Source organism: Cebidichthys violaceus, unplaced genomic scaffold (assembly GCF_023349555.1).
Source record: "Cebidichthys violaceus isolate CVI_PGR_0920_01 unplaced genomic scaffold, fCebVio1.0.p SCAF_8, whole genome shotgun sequence".
NCBI classification, from domain to species: Eukaryota; Metazoa; Chordata; class Actinopteri; order Perciformes; family Stichaeidae; genus Cebidichthys; species Cebidichthys violaceus.
The window spans coordinates 1,527,307-1,551,490 of NW_027176964.1; the positions used below are offsets into that span (position 1 = coordinate 1,527,307).

The 24,184-nt window shown below is 39.4% G+C and overlaps 2 protein-coding genes, 1 long non-coding RNA gene and 1 pseudogene across 3 annotated transcripts; 3 read left to right on the forward strand and 1 right to left on the reverse strand.

Moving 5' to 3' along the window:
• The first annotated feature begins 1,930 nt into the window (after window positions 1-1,930).
• LOC137892588 (myosin-7-like) lies at window positions 1,931-5,478 on the forward strand (annotated as a pseudogene).
• Window positions 5,144-8,582, reverse strand: LOC137892589 (uncharacterized). The gene is made up of 3 exons (XR_011105423.1): window positions 8,516-8,582; window positions 8,202-8,342; window positions 5,144-5,323 (listed from the first exon to the last, which is right to left on the reverse strand). It is a non-coding gene; the product is annotated as an uncharacterized lncRNA (long non-coding RNA).
• LOC137892586 (myosin-7-like) lies at window positions 5,531-6,983 on the forward strand. Its single transcript, XM_068737852.1, is given in 5 exon segments — window positions 5,531-5,704; window positions 5,706-5,940; window positions 6,053-6,130; window positions 6,184-6,318; window positions 6,488-6,983. Coding segments are annotated over 5 exon segments (639 nt in total). The 5' UTR covers window positions 5,531-5,534; the 3' UTR covers window positions 6,509-6,983.
• A 4,161-nt stretch (window positions 8,583-12,743) lies between the features above and the next one.
• Window positions 12,744-24,184, forward strand: LOC137892587 (myosin-7-like). Its single transcript, XM_068737853.1, has 37 exons — window positions 12,744-12,944; window positions 13,023-13,166; window positions 13,260-13,416; window positions 13,514-13,541; window positions 13,629-13,770; window positions 13,890-13,982; window positions 14,080-14,143; window positions 14,659-14,757; window positions 14,860-14,963; window positions 15,063-15,201; window positions 16,248-16,366; window positions 16,456-16,605; window positions 16,695-16,865; window positions 16,954-17,263; window positions 17,393-17,463; window positions 17,704-17,909; window positions 18,039-18,162; window positions 18,242-18,378; window positions 18,848-19,103; window positions 19,194-19,436; window positions 19,519-19,695; window positions 19,777-19,922; window positions 20,010-20,100; window positions 20,181-20,570; window positions 20,675-20,801; window positions 20,878-20,996; window positions 21,074-21,270; window positions 21,352-21,535; window positions 21,620-21,785; window positions 21,872-21,996; window positions 22,093-22,401; window positions 22,493-22,696; window positions 22,785-23,081; window positions 23,222-23,326; window positions 23,418-23,513; window positions 23,752-23,886; window positions 24,058-24,184. Exons 1-37 carry the CDS (start codon window positions 12,744-12,746, stop codon window positions 24,076-24,078), a joined length of 5,847 nt encoding a protein of 1,948 aa, XP_068593954.1. The 3' UTR covers window positions 24,079-24,184.

Below are 24,184 nucleotides of genomic sequence, written 5' to 3' on the forward strand. Positions count from 1 at the left end.
TTTCAAAGCATATCACCAAGGTGCATTATGTAACATGCAGTTAAACAATGTAACACTGAGTGTAACAATCATTATAAACTAAACTGTTTTATATAGTGAAACATAATTAGTAAATTAAAAACAATATAATTATATATCAATTAAACAAAATACAATATAAACAAACAAAGCTGAAATAAAAAAAAAGTATCTAATTATAAAAATCTCAATCAGCTCTGTTTATAATAAATCTAGCTTCCAGCTCAACCTAAGAGAGGCTTACCGTTCTTCATTCTCCAGCAGTAGCACAAGGAGCGACTCGTGATCAGGTTCTGACGATATCAGAGGGATCCAAGTGAAGGGCAGCTATCAGCTGCACACTTGTTGAGCACTGCATGCTGACTTTGATCTCACGTGGCCCCGTCCTTCCAAGGATTTAGATATTTGCAGAGAGATTACAAGATAAGACATAAAACACGTAATGTTATTCTTTGTCGCCCACATGCTAACACTAACAAAACTCATGAGCCATTGCTTGATTTATTTTCCTGCTGACCCTTTAAGACTCAACCCTTTAACGTCATTACCTCTGTGCTTATAGGCTCCTCTGTGTCAACTGCTTCACATGTAGGACTACAGTGTCTAGAAATGCTATGGGGCTAATTAGCAGACAACAGCAACAATAGCATCAAGGTGACATTGTTTGTTCTTTCCATCGACGGTTTTTGCCGCCAACATTAGTGGCATTACCTTAGAGAATTCTGATGGCAAGTCCGTGCCCAAAGAAGGGGAGGAAAGTCAGGAAGGGGGCACGAAACAGATAAAGATTTCCGCAGGGATTTGGACAGCTGGGAATGAGAGCGAGTCCAACAACGTGAAAAACACCCTCTGAACAACTGTCACAATGTCTCACAAGAGGTGAGAGTGGCTACATTCCATGAAACTAAAATTAATCTAAATCAATTTGTATATACTGCATAGATTCAAACAACCAACATCTATTAATTACATTCCATAATGGAATAAAAATTAAACTTGTGGTGTAGAATAAAGGACGGTTTCTAGGTATATTTTTTTAGTGCCATACACCTGTTACCCCTCGTCCATCATGACACAAGAGATGGCACTTCAGCTATATCGCTGCCCTCAATCACAGAGAGAAAAAATCCAGACAAGAATTTCACAGGGTTATCTTTGTCCTCAAGGCCTCAAGGAAAAGGGAACAATGCCATGACGACACCACGGGACAAAGGGTGTCGACCAGAACGGTGATGAGTGATAATTCAGTGTGCCTGACCTTAGCTCTCACTGCAACAGCTGCAACGCTCAAAGAGCATCATGGGAGAGAGAGAGTGGAACATGTCGTTTTGATTCACTTCTATTTTTGATCTTACATATTTATGTGAATTCAAATGAACTGACTTAACTGAATCAAGTCAGCACTTTGTATGACGTGACATTAAATGATAAACTCTTATGATTCATCTGAATAAAACAAAAGTCCTTTGACATGGAGCCTGTCCCTGATCCACACCTCTGCCCCTCCTCTCTCTTTGTACCGTGTATTGTCCTCGCTTTGTTTGTCACAAGGTGAAAGCAACAAATAGCAGCAGTATATCCTGCCCAATTAGGAGAAAGCTTTATTTTTGTATATGCAACCATATTCCAAAATTGTATCCCATATTTGGTGGATAAATATCCTTTATTAATGCAGGGAGGGCTGCGATCAGCTACGGGGCTCATCACTTCTAAGAAAACAGTTATAATCAGTGATATGGGATTGGACATATTTTAGAGTAAAGATTTAGTAATCTTTGTGTCTCACAAGTATATCATGTTATTTGCTGGTGGTAACACATGATGATGGTATGGTAGTTTTCATGGAATCATGTTTTGCTATGTTATCTGGTTTGAATAGCAAGTCCTTGACTGACCCTGGTCTCCTTTGAACACCAACCAACCCTAGGTAAAAAAATATTTTTATTCTGTGTGAAAAGTATTCCATCATGACAACAATATGACTAATAGTACATTTTGTTTGTTTATGTATAGTTGTTGACATTGAATTGATACATAATTAAGATAGGGTTGGGCAGGGGGTCCTATAAAGGTACTATCATTTGAACTGATTGAACTGGGATGATACTTTCAAAACTGGCTTTAATTAATTAATTAATTCATATTCAGGCATCTTGCTCAGCCACGCTGCTTGACTGAGTGCTGAGGACTGGGGCTGAACAGGTCGTCCAAACTAGGGCTGTTCCTCGAACAGGGAAATTCATGGTCCACTAATGGATGACTTGACACTTTAAATGTTGTGTTTACCAGAGATGTGCTCGTAAATGTTTTAGAAATAAGTCATTCAGCATGAAAAAAAGCATAAAAAACAACTAATTGACTTAATTTGTCAATTCATTTGACCAAAACAACCGACTAGTTGTCAACTAATCGAGTAAGAGGGGCATTATTGTGATACATTTTAGCTGACGTACATATTACGACAACCCATTTAGTTAGTCTTTGGTCGGTGTGACTTTAAATTATTTTTCTTTGTAGACTGTGACAGCGAAGGAGTGCGATGTCCACCCTCAGAACCCGCCAAAGTTTGATCAAATTGAAGACATGGCGATGTTCACCTTCCTCCATGAGCCAGCTGTGCTGTTTAACCTCAAAGAGCGTTACACAGCGTGGATGATCTATGTGAGTTGAAGCAAAGATTGTACCATTCATCTATAGTACAACTACATGCTCCATTCATATATCAATGGGTAATGTAATAGCATCTTTGAAAAACATTTACTTGCTCTTTCTCATTCTCACAGACCTACTCTGGACTCTTCTGTGTGACTGTCAACCCCTACAAGTGGCTGCCAGTCTACAACCAAGATGTGGTTGTTGCCTATAGAGGAAAGAAGAGGACTGAAGCTCCTCCTCACATCTTCTCCATCTCTGACAATGCATACCAGTACATGCTGGCAGGTGAATAATCTATTTTACCCTTCATTTTGCTTTAAATTTTCAACGTAAATTCCATTTTTTACTGATGATTTGAAAATCCATCTTGCCGACAGACAGAGAAAACCAGTCTATCCTTATCACGTAAGTCACTCAGTCCCAAAAAAAATGACCTCCGTAGTTAAAGGGTCTTGGGTTTTGCACTAAAACGTTCTGTCTCTCTCCCACTCAGTGGAGAATCCGGTGCTGGAAAGACTGTCAACACCAAGCGTGTCATTCAGTACTTTGCCAGCAAGAAACCACTAAACTAAAATGAGTGCCTCTCTTTCTCTTAGGGTAAATTCAACAGAATTAATTTTGACAACCGAGGAAAGCTGGCCTCTGCTGATATTGAAACTTGAAAGTAACACAAGATATTTGAAGGTAATACCTATCACCTTATCGGTGTACCAAAATAACAATTGATTTATCTTACAGACCTTCTGGAAAAGTCTCGTGTGACCTTCCAGCTCAAAGCAGAGAGGGATTACCACATTTTCTACCAGATCTTGTCTCAGGCCAAGCCTGAACTTCTGGGTATATATCCGACAAAAATGCAAAAATTCTCAAGAGCCATCTAAAGGGTTATTACTGTATTTGACTACAGTGATATATCTAATAAAGCATTTCTTTCATTCCCTCTTTAGAAATGTTGCTCATCACCAACAACCCCTATGACTACACCTTCATCTCCCAAGGAGAGACGACAGTAGCCTCCATCAATGACTCTGAGGAGCTGGTGGCCACTGATGTGAGCTGAATCTTCAAATCCAAGTCAAAAATGTATTTATAAATCCTACTTTTGCTAGGCCCGAAATTCATTTTTGATCTTATATCTTTTTCAGGATGCCTTTAACGTGCTGGGCTTCACTCAAGAAGAGAAGAACGGCATTTACAAGCTGACTGGTGCCATCATGCATCACGGCAACATGAAGTTCAAGAACAAGCAGCGCGAGGAGCAGGCTGAGGCTGATGGCACTGAAGGTGAGAGACGTTTTTTATTTAAATGAACTACAACTGGGGATCAAATAATGATGAGGACCTTGAATGGCAGCAATGACCATGATAAATTTATGAAAACATTTCTCAAAAGATGCTGACAGTCGCATATCTGATGGGCCTGAACTCTGCTGACCTCATCAAAGGTCTCTGTCACCCAAGAGTCAAAGTAGGAAATGAGTGGGTCACCAAGGGACAAAATGTCGCTCAGGTAATGACTTGAATGGAACCCCTTTGAAAAAAGTTTGATTTAATAAAAAGGGAAGTTTTACAAATATCACTGATTAGTTTTTCCCAAGGTGTCCTATTCTGTTAGTGCACTGTCTAAATCAGTGTATGAGAAGATGTTTCTGTGGATGGTGGTGAGGATCAACCAATCCCTGGACACCAAGCAGCCTCGCCAGTACTTCATAGGAGTACTGGACATTGCTGGATTTGAAATCTTTGATGTGAGATTGAAAAGATTACATACTCTCTCTATATATATAAAAAATAAGGATTACTTGGTTTCAGGATAAATTATAATGGCTGGTCATACTGTGGACCATTTCATTACAGTTCAACACCTTTGAGCAGATGTGCATCAACTTCACCAATGAAAAGCTGCAACAGTTTTTCAACCACCACATGTTTGTGCTGGAGCAGGAAGAGTACAAGAAAGAGGGCATTGAATGGACTTTCATAGATTTTGGTATGGACTTGCAGGCCTGTATTGACCTGATTGAAAAGGTAAGACATTTGACTATTACATGTTCAGACATACATGAAGATTGATTGATATATTTTCTTCAAATCGCTCATGTTTTTGTCCCTCCAGCCCATGGGTATCATGTCCATCCTTGAAGAGGAGTGCATGTTCCCCAAAGCCTCTGATGCCACCTTTAAAGCAAAGCTCTATGACAACCATCTGGGGAAATCTGCCAACTTCCAGAAGCCCAGAATTGTCAAAGGAAAACCAGAGGCTCATTTTGCCCTGGTTCACTACGCTGGAACTGTAGGGAACCAGGGTAGTGAATGAGCTACAGGGAATGCACAGGGTTAGTAAAAACACATAAATATGTGTCAACGGCTACTTCAAATGTAAATTAATGACTGAGACTTAATTTCACATTGATATATAATTACCTAACATGGGTATTAAAGACAGGGTTTAATGACCTCCTCAGGAGAACCTGAACAAGCTGATGACCAACTTGAGGTCTACTCACCCTCACTTTGTCCGCTGCATCATCCCCAATGAGACCAAGACTCCTGGGGCCATGGAGAACCCTCTGGTGATGCACCAGCTGCGCTGTAACGGTGTGCTGGAAGGCATCAGGATCTGCAGAAAAGGCTTCCCCAACAGGATCCTCTATGGAGATTTCAAACAGAGGTGTCTGTCAGATATGCAGACGCATGCCAAATGAAAGAAAAAAACTAAATCATCTTCACAGCAGCTTCAAGTTGCCTTGTCATACTAGAAATTCTTGAAGTTTCTGGCACTTTGACAAAGAGATGGACAAAATCCTACCAAAGATATTCCCTCATTCGTTTTGTTAATGTGAAAAGGAGCACTGCCGAACATGTTGCTCCACAAATATTTGATAGGTGTTGAATTTGGTCAAGATCTGGCGACTGTGAATGCCACAGCATATGATTCACACCATTTGTGTCAACTCTCAAATCTCACATCTCAGAACACCAGCCTTATAAACCAGAAGAAGAAACTTGAGGTTGATGCTTCCCAACTTCCTACCAGAGGAAGCGGTGCAGGAGTGCAGAAATGCTGAAGAGAAGGCCAAGAAGGACATTACTGATGCTGCCATGATGGCAGAGGAGCTGAAGAAAGAGCAGGACACCAGTGCTCACCTGGAGCGCATGAAGAAGAACATGGAGCAAACCATCAAAGACCTGCAGCACCGTCTGGATGAAGCTGAACTGATCGCCTTGAAGGGAGGCAAGAAGCAGGTGCAGAAGCTCGAGACCAGGGTAAGCATAAGTTGCCTCTTTGGCTCCTTGCATCATTTAAATATGAAAAATAAATAGCTGCTCTTTATAAAGTTGGCTGACTTTTGTTGTGACTACATCCTCCATTCTGCAGGTCAGGGAACTTGAAAATGAGATGGAAAGTGAACAGAAAAAGTCCAGTGAATTAAAATGCAAAACTTGCATCTTACCAGTATAATCTGAGAAGACATAATAAGTAATTTATGTGGTGGGTTCATTCTACAGGAGGAACAGGCCAACAATAATCTTGGAAAGTTTCGTAAGCTTTAACATGAGCTTGATGAAGCTGAAGAGAGAGTGGACATCGCTGAGTCTCAGGTCAACAAGCTCCAGGCCAAGAGCCATAATGTGGGGTCAAAGGTCAGTATTGAGAGAAATGCCTTACAGTGACAATCCCCTTGTTCTTATACTTTGTAACAATGAGGACTTCCACTGATTTGTCAGTGGTTCAATCCATTACGACACAAGAGTTGAAATAATACTATTAAATAAAAAAAGAACACCTCACTAAACACCTCTTTTCTTTCAGAGAGGACTTGATGAAGAGTGAACTCTACACAAATGATTGTTTCTGAGGCACCCTTTGCCTAAGCATGTCGTTTGTTCAGTAGAATGAAATCAATATGCATCTGAAACTGTTTCTTGACTTTTTATTGACAAATTCTCTTGTAGTTCATTATTATAGGGGAACTAAACTTGACTTGTTTCTATGATGAATGAAAGAAATATAATTATTTTTTCAAATAAATCGAGAAATTCAATAAATGTTTACACAACAAACAAAGAACAAATAGATGAAATGCAAAATGATAAAAAAAATATACAAAATGTGTGTTGTATTTACATTTTTTTAACGAAATGTATTTTCCTTCAGCAACAAGGTCTAGTTTTTTATTCAAATATGCAAAACATGATTATGCCACTCATACTCCTCAAGGTTGGGACCTATGATTCCTCAGTGAATTGTTAATTTAATCAATTAAATATTTTGTATTACTGTATATGTGTGTGGAAAATATTGTGTATTAAACAGTTGAAAAATCTATTTCACCTGTTGTGATTTCATAGGACACAGACAAACTTTATTCTCAGACAATGTAAAACCATGCACTCAGGCTGATATCATTGCATGAGTATCTAAAAAGTAAAGAAATATTTGTGGTATTAAACTATTTGTGTTCTAGGAGGGAATATAAACTACTCCATGTTCACATACATATGTTATCATTTGTCAAGTGAATGTACTTGACTTTTCCTCATTCGTCTGATGTTGCTAGAGTAATTCAGCATCATGATCAGCAGAGTGCGCTGAAACATTCTATTTCTTTATTTTTTGTTAAGAAGGTATAAGGTAGTCTTGTTAAAGTAAAAACAATTAACCCTTTTATACTGAACATCTATTGTGCTATTTAATACTAATAATACTACACAGCTGGTAAATAAGTTGTACGGTGTTAATGGATTTTCCTTTTCTTTAAAATCCAAGGGTGACAATGTATTTTTCTTGCAATATTTCAATAAAAAAAACATAAATATAGTATTTACCCACATTACATACTAATGTTTAATGCTTTAGGAGGTTTCTGGAGTTAAATCAGATTATCTTTCTAGAAGAAGCCTTACATGTGATAAGGAGAACAGACTGCATAATGTTGCTGCCTCAATCCCTCACTGAGAAAGGTGACTTACGGCAGAGTAGTTCAGCAGAGTTTGCTAGTACAACTGAGAAGAAATTCCACATTCTGAATATTAAACACCGACCAAGAAACTGTAAATGTATTTTGAGAGAATTTACTTGACTAGTTCACTACTTCCCACTTCATAAAAGCTTTTCTATGGGAGTACTGTCCACTGCTCAGGTAACATAGCATTTTGAGTTTGCAGTAGCTCTTTAACAAAAGTGGGTAGCTAGTAATACCAATATGGACACCTACAGAACAGTAGTGGACACACTTTTTTGACAACTTTGAGGAGTTCATACTAATCTTTTACAGTGCAATGGAAATATTCTGTAATAAAACAATGGTACTATACAAACTGCTGTAGTTTGAACTATTGATAAGTGAAATGTTCTATTATCGTATAACTATTATGTAAGGTAATTGTAACTCAAAAAATAACTATTTACACATTTATTTATTTTTACAAACCATAAATGTAACTCATAATGTTTCCCTACATTTAGATAAGATTACAGACAAAACTGTCAAAAGATCAAGACTAGTAAAGTCAAAACTACCAACCTTCATATCAGTATTGGAGTCTTTCTCTGGTAACAAACATCTTCTTTTCAAAGCCAGACAAAGCAAGGTCATTTAAGGTGTTGACCGACATCAGGTAGTCTGGACTCGGTGTGTTCTGGGGTAGAGTACTCCAAGAGAGACCTAGTGAAATCAAGCAATACCGCTTCAGCAATCAAAGTAGAACATTGGTAGTAAGAGAATATTGTTGCAAAATGAACTCTTTATCAGCCTTCCTTATTAGCAGATTCACCTACAGATTAAAAGTTCTGCATCCAAAAAAGTACACAATAAAAGTTTTATATCATTAACAGTACCTTTCCATTGTTTTGCCATGTCCTGGACTAGCAGTACTCAGGATATGAGTCCACGCAGAGGTCCACAGTCTATAATAGGTGGGAAGAAGACAAGAGAACAATCACCAGAGCTCAACACCCCCTTAGAGGTGACCTTCCACAACAACAAAGAACAAATACTGACAATAACTTTGCTGACTCTAGTTTCAAACTTAAGAGAAGCAAGGTTCCTCACACCTTCCCTTATGTGTTCATGTGATTGTAAAAGTAAGAGACACAAGGACTGTGGACAGCTGGCAATGAGACCTTTAATGGACGGCTGAGGGCTCTGCTAGAGCCTGGAATAGACTGATTGATAAGTAAAGGAGATGAGAATTCTACTTTGAAGGCAAGCAAGCAGGGAGGAGACCTGGTCAGACCTAATGTGATGGTTCCCATTGCATTGCTGACCAGCATGCTTTCATTTGTACCAGATAATTCACTTCAATTCGTGTCAGGCCAAGAAAATCATATTATATATTTCAGAAAGCTCCTGCCATTATTCATAGTAGTTTCAGGTTGATATGCCTCTTTGTAGTATGACACGTTTGAGTTGTTCACATGACATATAGTACTGAACATATAGTACATAATTGGGTTTCTCGTGGGCTTATCACCTGTTGCTGCTGATCAAAGAAAGAATAAAAACCTGTCCTAACCACCTGCGTCACAAGCTGTCCCCAAGCTGTCCCCTACTACCAAGCCCCCCAAAGGCCGCCAGCAGGAATTTCACAAGTTATCTTTGTGCCCAAGGACAGAGAGAAGAAAACAATGCCGTGTCAACAGAAGCAGGCAGAGGGCACTCACAGCATTCTCAACGTTTGGCTTGAAGCCTGGAATAGAGGTTACAACAATACGAATGTCACAAACATATGTTGGGTATTAAGTTTTTAATAAAACAAATTATGGGAATTCGTCTGAATCAGTATACTGTGAGAAAAATAATAAAACAATATTGAAAATGTAAAAATCTGATACAAAAACTATTGTTTCCAGTTCAAACCCAGGAGCTCTGTCTTTAATTTCTTTAAATCTTTTATTTTTAATTTGTGCCATTGGAACTTTTAAAAACGCTTTGTTTGATCTGATCATGAACTCAACTGCTCCTCAATGCAGGAATTATTTGCTTAAAACCAGTAAAAAACTAAAACAGTGAGCCTTATATGTTTGTCATGATATAGCCTGTAAAAAGAAGACTTCCCAGGCAATGTCACTGACTTGATTACAAAAAAAAGTTATTTTATGATAATTAATACTGCACATGCAAAACCTAGAGTGTGCACATCTAGCCTGCAGCCTTACGGTCTTTTCAGACCAAATGCAAATAATTCTCGTGTATAACTCACACATAAATTAAAAAATTGTAAACTATTTATCTCTACGAACCTATCAATGCCAAATCTGAAACCTGGTATATTTTAGATTTTTGCAGCTTTTTCAGTTTCATTGTTTCAGATGCCGATAAATACAAGTTAACCTTTAACAATCTCACAATCAGTATCATCAGTAATCAATGTCATCATTCTGTTAATGCCTTCACACTAACACACACAAAAAAAGAACAACTTAACATTTTACTGGATGGATGAATAGCAGTTAAACTCATTTGTGATGGTGAGTAGCCAACAAAAAAAGTACAGTGAGAGCCATTCATTTCCAAATGCATTAGCAAATGTATGCTATGGACATTTTACCTCTTAGAAATAACATGAATCTGTTTTTTTGAAAGTTAGCCTCTACTATAAAACCTGACCATATAAGATAAGTTATACTGTTACGTATATTACCATTAGGGCTGTACTAAATGTAATTCTTTACATTCTAAGCTTCTATTGAGGTTTTCCAATGAAGCTTAGAATGTCTGTCTTAAATAGTTTGGTCATCATCCTTAAAAATGGGAAAAATATGGTTTTGTGATATTGTTTAATATGGTTTGTAGCCGGCAAACAGGTTTTTGAAAATGTTTGTTTTGAAAGGCTAACTGCCAACAAATATGAATTGAAGCAGAATATATTGTTAGATAAAAACATGTTGGGAATTTTGGAAATGATTACATCTATCTCTCTAAATTTTGGCTTTTGAACTAAGACAATTACAGAGACTCACTGTGTGTAAGAGAAGATGGGAGGTGGACCATTGAAATGTTTCTGTAAGTTATTAATAATAACAATTTGAATGTCAAAGTTATGGATGAAGCTTGTTATAAGCTGACCATTATAAACTAAACATTAGGCCTTGTATTAAAGAGCATGGATCACATAGACTACATATGATTCATTCCAGTCATGAATGATGAAAACCAATGCAATGAAGCCCAGCTTTACACGTGTTACAATAACATGCTTCTTTGGCGCCACCAATTGGCTATCATATTGAATACAGTGATAACATTAAAACAGGTTAGCGTGTTAGGGTATAATTCCACATGTTACACCTCCATCACGTACACATCAAATACTGTATAATAATAAATGGCAACATGATTATTCAGCTTTCTCTTGGTTTTGCAGATTTTTTAATTCTTTTAATTGTCTCACTGCCAATTATGATTGGGTTAGTTGTAAGCCCATGTGTTTGCCAGCCCTGGTCCAGGTCATTGAGAAGTGTCTATCTCAAAAGGTCAGCCCAAGTAACTTCAGTTTCATGTAAGATGAACACTAGTTGGATTGCACAGTGTCAGAACATTTCTATTGCCAGTAAAGAAAAGAAAATAATGACAAGGGACCATTGTTAGACGGGCGAATATCTGAACAGTCATGAGTGATGAAAAGGGGATTTCACAGCTGTGACCTTGGCATTGTCAACAGCTGCAGCTCTTTATACTCCCTCTTGAAATGTATTTCACACCATATCACTTGACAGACTATTGTTGAACATAAATGACAGACATGCATTATTACAAAAGCACATTGGATCTAACTTCTAAGCAACAAATACCAATAATAAGTGCTGTTTTGGGACATACAGTAGAGTAAGTCCCATCATGTCTTGGTCATGGATTGATACAGACGAATGATTCATTTAAGATTATCACAAAGTGTTATAGATGGATGGGGATTTTTATTCCCTTTACAACAATCATGCCCTTAAATAAAGGCACCTATTCATGTCATATAATCAACAAGCATAGATAAATAATGAAATGTCTCACATTTACTTAATCTTTATTTATTTTATCATAATTTATTTTAGAAGCCACTGATGTTGGTTATTATTCCAAAACTGCTTGATATAAAGGGGACAGAAGAGAATAAATTGATAGATAGCAGCTTGTCCCTGCTCCCCCACCTCCTGCCTTTCCCTTTTCATTTGCCATCACAAGTCTAGTGTATGAGTCTGTTCACAAGGTGAGAGCAACAAATAGCAGCCCTGGGCTCTACCCAATTTGGAGAAGGCTTTTTATGATGCCAACCTGGATGCCATTTCTCTGATGATGCAGCCCCATATTTGGTTGACTAACAACCTTTATTAATGGAGAGGCAGCCTGGTGTCAGCCACTGGATCCATTTTACTAGACAAAGGTTGACGGTCAAAGGTAAGAACATCCACTCAAGTGAGACACTGTTATGTTGTTTGTTCAAATTCGTCCCAGCGATATGTAGAGTGTTGTTGGTGCTAGCTACATTTTGTATGGAGTTAGTAATACATTTTGGTTGTGAAGATGCATTGTGTTACTGTAAACTTTTTAGTTTTTTACTTGTCATTTGATTTGTCTTCATTAAACAATGAAGTAATTACATATTTTGGTTTTCTTCTGCCTATTAAATATAAATACCACAGATTCCAAATCCCTGTGGAGTGAAACACCTCAGGTAAAATTCACACATTTAAATTCTTACATTTAAGTGACAGTGCAATAGTTAAGCCAATTATTAAGCATCTTGCTGTCCTGTTGATATGTGCACATGTCAGGAACAAATGAATGTATTTTCTGATTCTGCCATTTTGGGGTTGTTTTCATTGCATATTTTCATTGCCCTGGCATGTCTTATCATGTCTCTGTAACTCTAATGTTAGAGGTGCATCCATTTATAAAAAGTTTTGAATAATACAGGTATGTTAACAACACAATGACTGCAAACATAGTTTTTTTTTAATTTTCATTATACATTTTTAACGATGTTTGTCTTATGTGAATGATCCACGGGTCATATATATGTGTGCAAAATCACAGGACGTTAAAGATGTTCCATTCTTAATAGGTTGAAAAATGGGTGATGCCGCCATGGCAGAGTTTGGGGCCGCTGCTTCTTTTCTTAGGAAGTCAGATAAGGAGCGTCTGGAGGCCCAGACTCGTATATTTGACATGAAGAAGGAGTGCTTCGTTCCTGACCCCGAGGTTGAGTACGTCAAGGCATCCGTCACTAGTCGGGACGGTGACAAAGTCACTGTTCAGACTGAGTTTGGAAAGGTATGCACATCATATCAATGGAGCTCAGTTCAAATGTTTCTTTACCGTTATTTAAGACTGTGCTATCTTCATTTTCAGACTGTCACAGTGAAGGAGTGCGATGTCCACCCTCAGAACCCGCCAAAGTTTGATAAAATTGAAGACATGGCGATGTTCACCTTCCTCCATGAGCCAGCTGTGTTGTTTAACCTCAAAGAGCGTTACGCAGCGTGGATGATCTACGTGAGACAATTTCCTAATATGTAACTCTCCTTTGTTAGTAAGACATCTCAGCATCTGAAAACACTATCGTCTACTCCTCTCTTACTACGACAGACCTACTCTGGACTCTTCTGTGTGACTGTCAACCCCTACAAGGGGCTGCCAGTCTACAACCAAGATGTGGTTGTTGCCTATAGAGGAAAGAAGAGGACTGAAGCTCCTCCTCACATCTTCTCCATCTCTGACAATGGCTACCAGTACATGCTGGCAGGTGAATAATCTATTTTACCCTTCATTTTGCTTTACATTTTCAACTCTGACGTAATTCCATTTGTTACTGATAATTTGAAAATCCATCTCGCTGACAGACAGAGAAAACCAGTCTATCCTTATCACGTAAGTCACACAGTCCCAAAAAAATGACCTCCGTAGTTAAAGGGTCTTGGGTTTTGCACTAAAACGTTCTGTCTCTCTCCCACTCAGTGGAGAATCCGGTGCTGGAAAGACTGTCAACACCAAGCGTGTCATTCAGTACTTTGCCAGCATCGCTGCCGTCCCGAGTGGGAAGAAAGATCCAGCAGCTGAAAAGAAGGTCTGTTCAATGATAAATATTTCTGAATATTTTGCAAAGTATCAGTTGCAAAGCACAATTACACTTCCATTAAAAATAATTTCTAATAACTGAGACACATTTGGTAGTTTTACTTGGCACTGAACCTGCGGTTGTGTCTTTGACAAATTCAGGGAACCCTGGAGGATCAAATCATTCAGGCTAACCCTGCTTTGGAGGCCTTTGGGAATGCCAAGACTATCAGGAATGACAACTCTTCTAGATTTGTGAGTGTCTGCGTGACTGCAGTTGGGCTACTTGATTATCACTGATATGGTAATTTTTTTCATTTTAGAAATAGATGAACACTTCTTTTCCTCTTAGGGTAAATTCATCAGAATTCATTTTGACAACCGAGGAAAGCTGGCCTCTGCTGATATTGAAACTTGTAAGTAAAACTAAATCCATTCATTCGTCCATTTCCTATTTGTTATTCCTATTCATCCATTTGTTATTTGGAGCCAATCCCTGCATGTGAGAGGCAGGATGGACAGGAACACACTAATTTCCAACTTACATTTAAACCTATGTGCCACTTTGAGTCTCCAGTTGCCTAATCTGCATATAGTAAATCAGAGCGAACAAAGGAAGCGACACTGACACTAGAGCCAACATATAGACGCCTTACACAAACAGCTCATTGCTGTCACCACTGAACCACTGTGCCACACATGTAACAGAAAAATGAATTCATAAAAAGTAATAAAATAATGTTTGTTCACATTTAATTCGCAGTTCTGACCGTTTTGTTTCAGTAAATGTGTTACCTGTTTACAAACCTGTTGATTTTGTATTGTTGCATCAATGAGTGGTAGAATGCCAGTAATTATAGCTAAGCCTACACCGATAGCAACTTATTTATTCCGAAACAAAATAACATAACATATATTATACCTCTAACAGACCTTTTGGAAAAGTCTCGTGTGACCTATCAGCTCAAAGCTGAGAGGGATTACCACATCTTCTACCAGATCCTGTCTCAGGCAAAGCCTGAACTTCTGGGTAAATGCACAATATACATGTGATGGACGTTTATTACTGTACCGCATCATGCATTGTATCATAAAATAAATATTTTCTATTTTGTGAAAATATATTTTTTAGAAATGTTGCTCATCACCAACAACCCCTATGACTACGCCTTCATCTCCCAAGGAGAGACGACAGTAGCCTCCATCAATGACTCTGAGGAGCTGATGGCCACTGATGTGAGCTGAATCTTTGATTGACGGCAGCAAACATTTAATTAATCAATTAAGAATAATATTAGGAAATGCAAGATTTATTTTGATTTTGATTTCATTCAGGATGCCTTTGACGTGCTGGGCTTCATTCAAGAAGAGAAGAATAGTATTTATAAGCTGACTGGTGCCATCATGCATTATGGTAACATGAAGTTCAAGCAGAAGCAGCGAGAAGAGCAGGCAGAGGCTGATGGCACTGAAGGTGAGATAGGCTATCCTATGTGGGGTGACCTTGGCTAAGTGGAGAGCAGGGCTGCCTTTCAATCAGAGGGTCGTTGGGTCGATCCCCGGCTCCTTCTCCGCTAGTCTCATGTCAATGTCTCCTTGAGCAAGACACTTAACCCCAAAATTGCTCTGGATAAAGGTGTCTGCTAAATGACTGTAATATAATGAAGATAGGTATTATTATAGATTCTTAACCATCTTAAAACATAATAATAATTTGATGATACAAAACCATCTATGGACTTTTCATACACGCTCCAGCTTATCAGGTACACTTAGTGAGGTGTTGATTCAACTTTATGGTCATTTTGGAGAATGTAGTTTGTGTTGAACTTAATTGCATTATACAGAGAGCTGTTTCTGTTATTTAACCTACCCTCTTTGGTGAAATGGTGTTGACAAAATAATAGAAACACGTTAGCATAATGAAATACAATTAAACTGTTTCAACAAACTAATGAAGGTAGGATTTATTGCAGGACGTTTGTATTAGACTGCATTAGTTTTAGGTAGCTGCACCTAATAAACTGACAACTGAATGTATTTATGACATAGTCAAGAAGCAAGTCTTTGTTAGCTCTTCCTGTAAGCATTGAGGCTTTGCCTAACATTTTGCATTTATTGCATTGAGACGAAAGACTGAAACAAATGCAAATTAATGAGAATGAAATTGTGAGGGCAGTTGGCAGCGCGTGCCCTCCCGAATCCTTGTGCTCCACATGACAACCACAGCTGAGCCACTGTATCAACACAAGTTATTTTAAATCTGCACTTACAAGCTTGTAAAAAAGAATCTGTTGGAATAACCATTTGTAAAAATGGTAACTTGGGACGGTATCAAAGAAAAGCATTATTTACATGACACTATGTTCCAACCTTGGCATGTTCAACCACGTTTGTTTGACCACCGGCCCATACTTTAAGTGTCAACGAACCCCTAAAGAGAAAGAGAGGGCAGCTGAAAGAGCATGCTCAGTGCCAGGGTAAAGAAAAAAACACTTATGTATGTCTTTACTTTCTCAGTTGCTGACAAAATTTCATATCTGATGGGCCTGAACTCTGCCGACCTCATCAAAGGTCTCTGTCACCCACGAGTCAAAGTAGGAAATGAGTGGGTCACCAAGGGACAAAATGTCGCTCAGGTAATGACTTGAATGGAACCCCTTTGAAGAAAGTTTGATTAAATAAAAAAGGGAAGCTTTACAAATATCACTGATTACTTTTTCCCAAGGTGTCCTATTCTGTTAGTGCACTGTCTAAATCAGTGTATGAGAAGATGTTTCTGTGGATGGTGGTGAGGATCAACCAATCCCTAGAGACCAAGCAGCCCCGCCAGTACTTCATAGGAGTACTGGACATTGCTGGATTTGAAATCTTTGATGTGAGTTTGGAATGGAATACAACGCTGATAAACAGTAGCAACATTTTCATGCCTGAGTTAATTTCTGCTCAATGTCGATGTCATTACAGTTCAACACCTTTGAGCAGATGTGCATCAACTTCACCAATGAAAAGCTGCAACAGTTTTTCAACCACCACATGTTTGTGCTGGAGCAGGAAGAGTACAAGAAAGAGGGCATTGAATGGACTTTCATAGATTTTGGTATGGACTTGCAGGCCTGTATTGACCTGATTGAAAAGGTAAGACATTTGACTATTACATGTTCAGACATACATGAAGATTGATTGATATATTTTCTTCAAACCGCTCATGTTTTTGTCCCTTCAGCCCATGGGTATCATGTCCATCCTTGAAGAGGAGTGCATGTTCCCCAAAGCCTCTGATGCCACCTTTAAAGCAAAGCTCTATGACAACCATCTGGGGAAATCTGCCAACTTCCAGAAGCCCAGAGTTATCAAAGGAAAACCAGAGGCTCATTTCTCCCTGGTTCACTACGCTGGAACTGTTGATTATAATATCAACAACTGGCTGGTGAAGAACAAGGATCCTCTGAACGAGACCGTTGTAGGACTCTACCAGAAGTCGACTCTTAAGCTTTTGTCTACTCTTTTTGCTGGGTATGCAGGAGCTGATGCAGGTATGTGGACACTCACTAGTTGACGTTAATACAAATACATTAAAGCCTACTGAAATATTTAATAATGACTAACATTACTGTACAGTTTTCTGTCCACTAAATTTAATTTCTATTTTATATTATATTTAGATACTGGTGGGAAAGGGAAAGGTACAAAGAAGAAAGGTTCTTCCTTCCAAACTGTATCAGCCTTGCACAGGGTAAAATATAAATGTTTTTTTTTTCATCGACATTTTCAAATATTGGTCAAATATTGCAAGGTAAAACAGCATTGATGAAAAGAGGATGTAAGCTAACCAACACAGAAATTTCTTCAGATTATGACACAATAACTGATTCCTGATAACATATCGAGTTTAATGATTTAGGCACACAATTCATTGCGTTAAACAAAATGAAAACACAAAATGTCTTAAAAGTTTTGTGTTGAAAACTTGCAGGAGAACTTGAACAAGCTGATGACCAACTTGAGGTCTACTCACCCTCACTTTGTCCGCTGCATCATCCCCAATGAGACCAAGACTCCTGGGGCCATGGAGAACCCTCTGGTGATGCACCAGCTGCGCTGTAACGGTGTGCTGGAAGGCATCAGGATCTGCAGAAAAGGCTTCCCCAACAGGATCCTCTATGGAGATTTCAAACAGAGGTTTGCGTGTGATGGACAAACCCACATTGAAAACTACCACTGAAAACAAATGATTGTCTTGTCAGAATTGTTGTGCTGTTTACAATATATTTCCCAACATGCAAAACAATGTATGTGTTGGTTTTGAAGATACCGTATTCTGAACCCTAATGCCATTCCTGACGGACAGTTCATCGACAACAAGAAGGCTGCCGAGAAACTGTTGGGTTCTCTGGATATTGACCACAGCCAGTACAAACTGGGGCACACCAAGGTCAGTAGTTTATACAGATGCTCTTTGCATAACATCTATATGTTATTACTGACTATCTAATCTGACTCTATAAAAAAAGGTGTTCTTCAAAGCCGGACTGCTGGGTCTGCTAGAGGAGATGCGTGATGATCGACTAGCACTAATCATCACTGGTATCCAAGCCCGGGCTCGAGGCCTTCTGGCAAGAATTGAGTTCCAGAAGATCGTTGAACGCAGGTAACTGCTCACAGCATGTCCAAACTCTGTCAGTAAATTAAGGGTATTTTTATTTAATATAGCCCAATATGACAAATCACACATTTGACTCAAGGGGTTTTACAATAAGTACAGCATACAACTCTCTCTCTCCTCTTTCTTAATTCGATATGGAAAAACTCTACCTATTAATACAAAGAAACCATAACCTATGGCAAAACGTTCTGCATAATGCACATGTACTCTGCCTTACATACACAAACAAAACAACTGCCTTTGAAATAAATATTAAACACATGAGAGCATCGTGAGGGATAGGAATCGATTTAGGTCGTATTGAAATGGACATTTATCAGGTTAAAACTGGATTTTTGTTTTGTATACATGTGTTCATGCTGAACAGAAGTATAAGAAATATGTGTATTTCATTTGAGGATATGTGTACATATTGTTGAAAAAAACGCTTTAAACAATGATCTATTGTGCACAGGGATTCACTACTTGTGATCCAGTGGAACATCCGTGCCTTCATGGGGGTCAAGAATTGGCCCTGGATGAAGATGTACTTCAAGATCAAACCTCTGCTGAAATCAGCAGAGACTGAGAAGGAGATGGCCAACATGAAGGAAGAGTTCACCAAACTAAAAGAGGCTTACGCAAAATCTGAGGCCCGCAAGAAGGAACTTGAAGAAAAAATGGTGACTCTTCTCCAAGAGAAGAACGACTTGCAGCTCCAAGTTCAATCTGTATGTTTATAATCTGTCAGCTTTACAAATAATATAAAAATCAAACAAAGTCTGCAAATGTTTAATGCTGTGCCTTTCAAATAACAACAGGAGCAGGATAATCTGAGTGATGCTGAGGAAAGATGCGAGGGGCTGATCAAGAGCAAGATTCAGCTGGAGGCTAAAGGCAAAGAGCTGTCTGAGAGACTGGACGATGAGGAGGAGATGAATGCTGAACTGACTGCTAAGAAGAGGAAGCTGGAGGATGAGTGCTCTGAGCTGAAGAAAGACATTGATGACTTGGAGTTGACTCTGGCTAAAGTGGAGAAAGAGAAGCATGCCACTGAGAACAAGGTATGACATACACTAATTACTGTAAAGTGTCCCAAATAACATCTGCATTGAAGTCCTTGATATAAATGTCTTCTGGCCATAGGTGAAGAACCTGGTCGAGGAGATGGCTGCTTTGGATGAAATCATTGCCAAGTTGACCAAGGAAAAGAAAGCCTTACAGGAAGCTCATCAGCAAACGCTGGATGATTTGCAGAGTGAAGAAGACAAAGTCAACACTCTGACCAAGGCCAAGGCTAAGCTAGAGCAGCAAGTGGATGATGTAAGAATTTATAAAATATGGTGGATTTGTCTGTAACGTGAAATTATGACTGAATTACAAGTTATTTATTACGACCCACAGCTCGAAGGGTCCCTTGAGCAAGAGAAAAAAGTACGTATGGACCTTGAGAGAGCAAAGCGGAAGCTTGAGGGAGACCTAAAGTTAGCGCAAGAGAGTATTATGGACCTGGAAAATGACAAGCAGCAACTCGAAGAGAGGCTGAAAAAGTAAAATGAAAAGTGCCAATGTAAAACACAAATAGGTCTTAAACTAAGTGTAAGATGGTATATTTTACTTATTTTTTCTCTCCACAGGAAAGATTTTGAAATCAGCCAACTCAATGGTAAAATAGAAGATGAACAATTGATGAGTGCCCAGCTCCAGAAGAAATTGAAGGAGTTACAGGTAATAATTTCCATAGGATAAAGACATTTTGGTAAACTGGTGTGTGATCATGACATTCTAAGACCATCATTTCGGTCTAGGCCCGTATTGAGGAGCTGGAGGAAGAGCTGGAGGCAGAGCGAGCTGCCCGAGCCAAGGTGGAGAAGCAAAGAGCAGACTTGGCCAGAGAGCTGGAGGAGATCAGTGAGAGGCTGGAGGAGGCCGGTGGAGCAACATCCGTCCAGATTGAAATGAACAAGAAGAGGGAGGCCGAGTTCCAGAAACTCCGCAGAGACCTTGAAGAGGCCACTCTGCAGCATGAAGCCACTGCTGCCACACTCAGGAAGAAACAAGCCGACAGTGTGGCCGACCTGGGAGAGCAGATTGACAACCTGCAGAGAGTTAAGCAGAAACTGGAGAAGGAGAAGAGTGAGCTCAGACTGGAGCTGGATGATGTGGTCTCCAATATGGAACATATTGTGAAGGCTAAGGTAAAATACTTTTATGTGTATGTTTTACTACCTATTTTTTGATTAACATGTTATTCTGTTAGTCTAAGACACTTTCAGTCCCTGTTAATGCCTTTTGTTTTCAGAATCATTTGGAGAAAATGTGCAGGTCTCTGGAGGACCAGATGAATGAATACAAAACAAAGGCAGAAGAGGGACAGCGGTCCATCAATGACTTCACAATGCAGAAAGCGAAGCTTCAAACTGAGAATGGTATGCATTTGATTTGAACAGTCTGTTTTGTTCGGGATGTCATGAAATACAAATTTTATTCTTCTATCAATATTAGGTGAACTTTCAAGGCGGCTTGAGGAAAAGGATTCCCTGGTGTCTCAACTTACCAGAGGAAAACAGTCCTACACTCAACAAATTGAAGACCTTAAAAGACAACTAGAGGAGGAAGTGAAGGTTGGTTCCAAATACCAGAGAGAACTTGGTACAGATGGTGGTACATGAAGATGCACCAAGATATGATTTCATTTCAGGCCAAGAATGCGTTAGCCCATGCAGTGCAGTCAGCTCGTCATGACTGTGACCTCCTCAGGGAGCAGTATGAGGAGGAGCAGGAGGCCAAGGCTGAAATGCAGCGCAGCATGTCCAAGGCCAACTCTGAGGTGGCTCAGTGGAGAACTAAGTACGAAACTGATGCCATCCAGAGAACCGAGGAACTGGAGGAGGCCAAGTGAGTAAAACTGATTTTGACCAGAACAATTCAGCAAAGTTTAAAAGCAATTAACTCTGAATCAATTTTATCATAATGCAGGAAGAAGCTGGCTCAGCGTCTGCAGGATGCTGAGGAAGCTGTTGAAGCAGTGAACGCTAAATGTTCGTCTCTGGAGAAGACCAAACACAGGCTGCAGAATGAGATTGAAGATCTCATGGTGGATGTGGAGAGGTCTAATGCTGCTGCTGCTGCTCTGGACAAGAAGCAAAGAAACTTTGACAAGGTTGAACTTAGAATACATCTGGCACCTTGGCTCTTTTAGACGGACAATTAGAGTAGAACTGACCTTTAAGCATACATATTTCAGGTGTTGGCAGAATGGAAACAGAAGTATGAAGAGTCTCAGTGCGAGTTGGAGAGCTCTCAGAAGGAAGCGAGGTCTCTGAGCACTGAGCTCTTCAAACTCAAGAACTCCTATGAAGAATCTCTTGAACATCTAGAGACCATAAAGAGGGAGAACAAGAATCTGCAGGGTAAGGGTAAAACCAGCTTACACCTCTGTTGTAGAGTTTGTTCTCATGACCAAACCATTGACAATGTTACATTTTGTTTTTCTCAGAGGAAATATCTGACCTCACTGAGCAAATTGGTGAGAGTGGAAAGAGTATTCACGAGCTTGAGAAGATTCGTAAACAGTTGGACCAAGAGAAGTGTGAGATACAAACAGCCCTGGAGGAAGCAGAGGTATGTTGAATGTTCTACTGGGGACCTCATGAACATTTCTTTGTTATTGCTAATAACATGTCATATATTTCATTTTCATTCTGTATTTCATGATAGGCCTCGCTGGAGCATGAGGAAGGGAAGATTCTCAGAGCCCAGCTCGAGTTCAACCAGATTAAGGCCGATATTGAGCGCAAGCTGGCCGAGAAAGACGAAGAGATGGAGCAAGCAAAGAGAAACCAACAACGAATTGTGGATACTCTTCAGAGCTCTCTTGAGGCAGAGACTCGAAGCAGGAATGAGGCTCTCCGTTTGAAGAAGAAGATGGAAGGAGACCTCAATGAGATGGAGATCCAGCTGAGCCAGGCCAACAGGCAGGCAGCTGAGGCCCAGAAACAACTTAGGGCTATTAATGCACATCTGAAGGTCTGAAGGAACTCAGGAAAAATTATAATGATTATCCATCGCTTACACGCAAATAACTCAAATTGAAATTCCTTGTAATTTCATCTTCCAGGATGCTCAGCTCCAGCTTGATGACTCTCTTCGAGCCAATGATGATCTGAAGGAAAACAATGCCATGGTCGAGAGACGCAACAACTTGCTTCAGGCCGAAGTGGAGGAGCTCAGGGCTGCTCTGGAGCAAACTGAGAGAGGTCGCAAACTTGCTGAGCAAGAGCTGCTGGACGTTAGTGAAAGGGTGCAGCTACTGCACTCACAGGTAAGATGCCGTGGATTTCAATATGTCCTAGCATGTTTGTTTGACACACACTGTTACAATGCAAATTCAACTACTTATTTAAAACTAGAACACCAGCCTGATAAACCAGAAGAAGAAGCTGGAAGCTGATACATCCCAGCTTCAGACGGAAGTAGAAGATGCGGTACAGGAGTGCAGAAATGCTGAAGAGAAGGCCAAGAAGGCCATTACTGATGCTGCCATGATGGCAGAGGAGCTGAAGAAAGAGCAGGACACCACCGCTCACCTGGAGCGCATGAAGAAGAACATGGAGCAAACCATCAAAGACCTGCAGCACCGTCTGGATGAAGCTGAACAGATCGCCTTGAAGGGAGGCAAGAAGCAGGTGCAGAAACTCGAGGCCAGGGTGAGTTTCAAATATTTGAAATGAACAATGTCGTCACGAAATCCGAAAAATCAGACAATATTTAACATTCTAGAACTATTATTTTTCACCAAATTCAAAAAGCCAACAAACTTCATTCCCTCACATCATTCCCTCAACAGATCAGAGAACTGGAGAGTGAATTAGAGGCTGAACAAAGAAAGTCTAGCGATTCTGTCAAGGGAATACGGAAATATGAAAGACGAATTAAAGAGTTGACCTATCAGGCAAGTTTCTATGCATTTACCACATTGTGGAACACTGAGATTGTTATTTCAAATCTGAATTATAATTGTTTTTTTGTTTTTTTGTATCCAGACAGAAGAGGACCGTAAGAATATAGCCCGTCTGCAAGATCTGGTAGACAAGCTGCAGCTCAAGGTCAAATCCTACAAGAGAGTTTCAGAGGAAGCTGTAAGTACTTATTTTATAAGAGAAACTAATCTAGATCAAAAACATAGAAAATGTTCAAGCCCACAGCACATGTGTGCTTATTCAATACCACGGCTCATTTCCAGCTCAATACTGTGAAAAGCCATAGAGCTGGGCAATATGGAAAAAATAACTTCAGTGTTACAAATTAAAATGTTTCATTATATAAGGAACAGTATTAGTGCAGACATATATGCGATATTGTGTTTGTATTCTACAGGAGGAACAGGCCAACAATAATCTTGGAAAGTTTCGTAAGCTCCAACATGAGTTTGATGAAGCTGAAGAGAGAGCGGACATCGCTGAGTCTCAGGTCAACAAGCTCCGGGCCAAGAGCCGTGATGTGGGGTCAAAGGTCAGTATATTTCTACCAGAATCCAGTAATGCCACCAGTTAAATTGTGTGCACATGACCTTCTAACTAATATGTAGGACAGTGAATCTACAACATTTGAAAGTTTCACGACTTATAATTAATTTTAAAAATAACATTTTATATTGTTTACTTGTTGTTTTTCTTATTTCAGAAAGGACACGACGAGGAATGAAGCTCCTGGAATGAATTTGTGTTTCTGAGACACCTGATGTCTGGATAATGGTGTCTCCCTAAGCATGTTAGTTGTTCAGTAGAATTAAATTAATCTGCATCTCAAA

Excerpts from the sequence above, each read along its gene's own strand:
- LOC137892587 (XM_068737853.1), top strand. The coding sequence starts at position 12,744 with ATGGGTGATGCCGCCATGGCAGAGTTTGGGGCCGCTGCTTCTTTTCTT. Across the intron at positions 13,983-14,079 it reads ATGACAACTCTTCTAGATTT|GGTAAATTCATCAGAATTCA; the intron begins GTGAGTGTCTGC and ends TTTTCCTCTTAG. Across the intron at positions 23,514-23,751 it reads AGAGAGTTTCAGAGGAAGCT|GAGGAACAGGCCAACAATAA; the intron begins GTAAGTACTTAT and ends TGTATTCTACAG.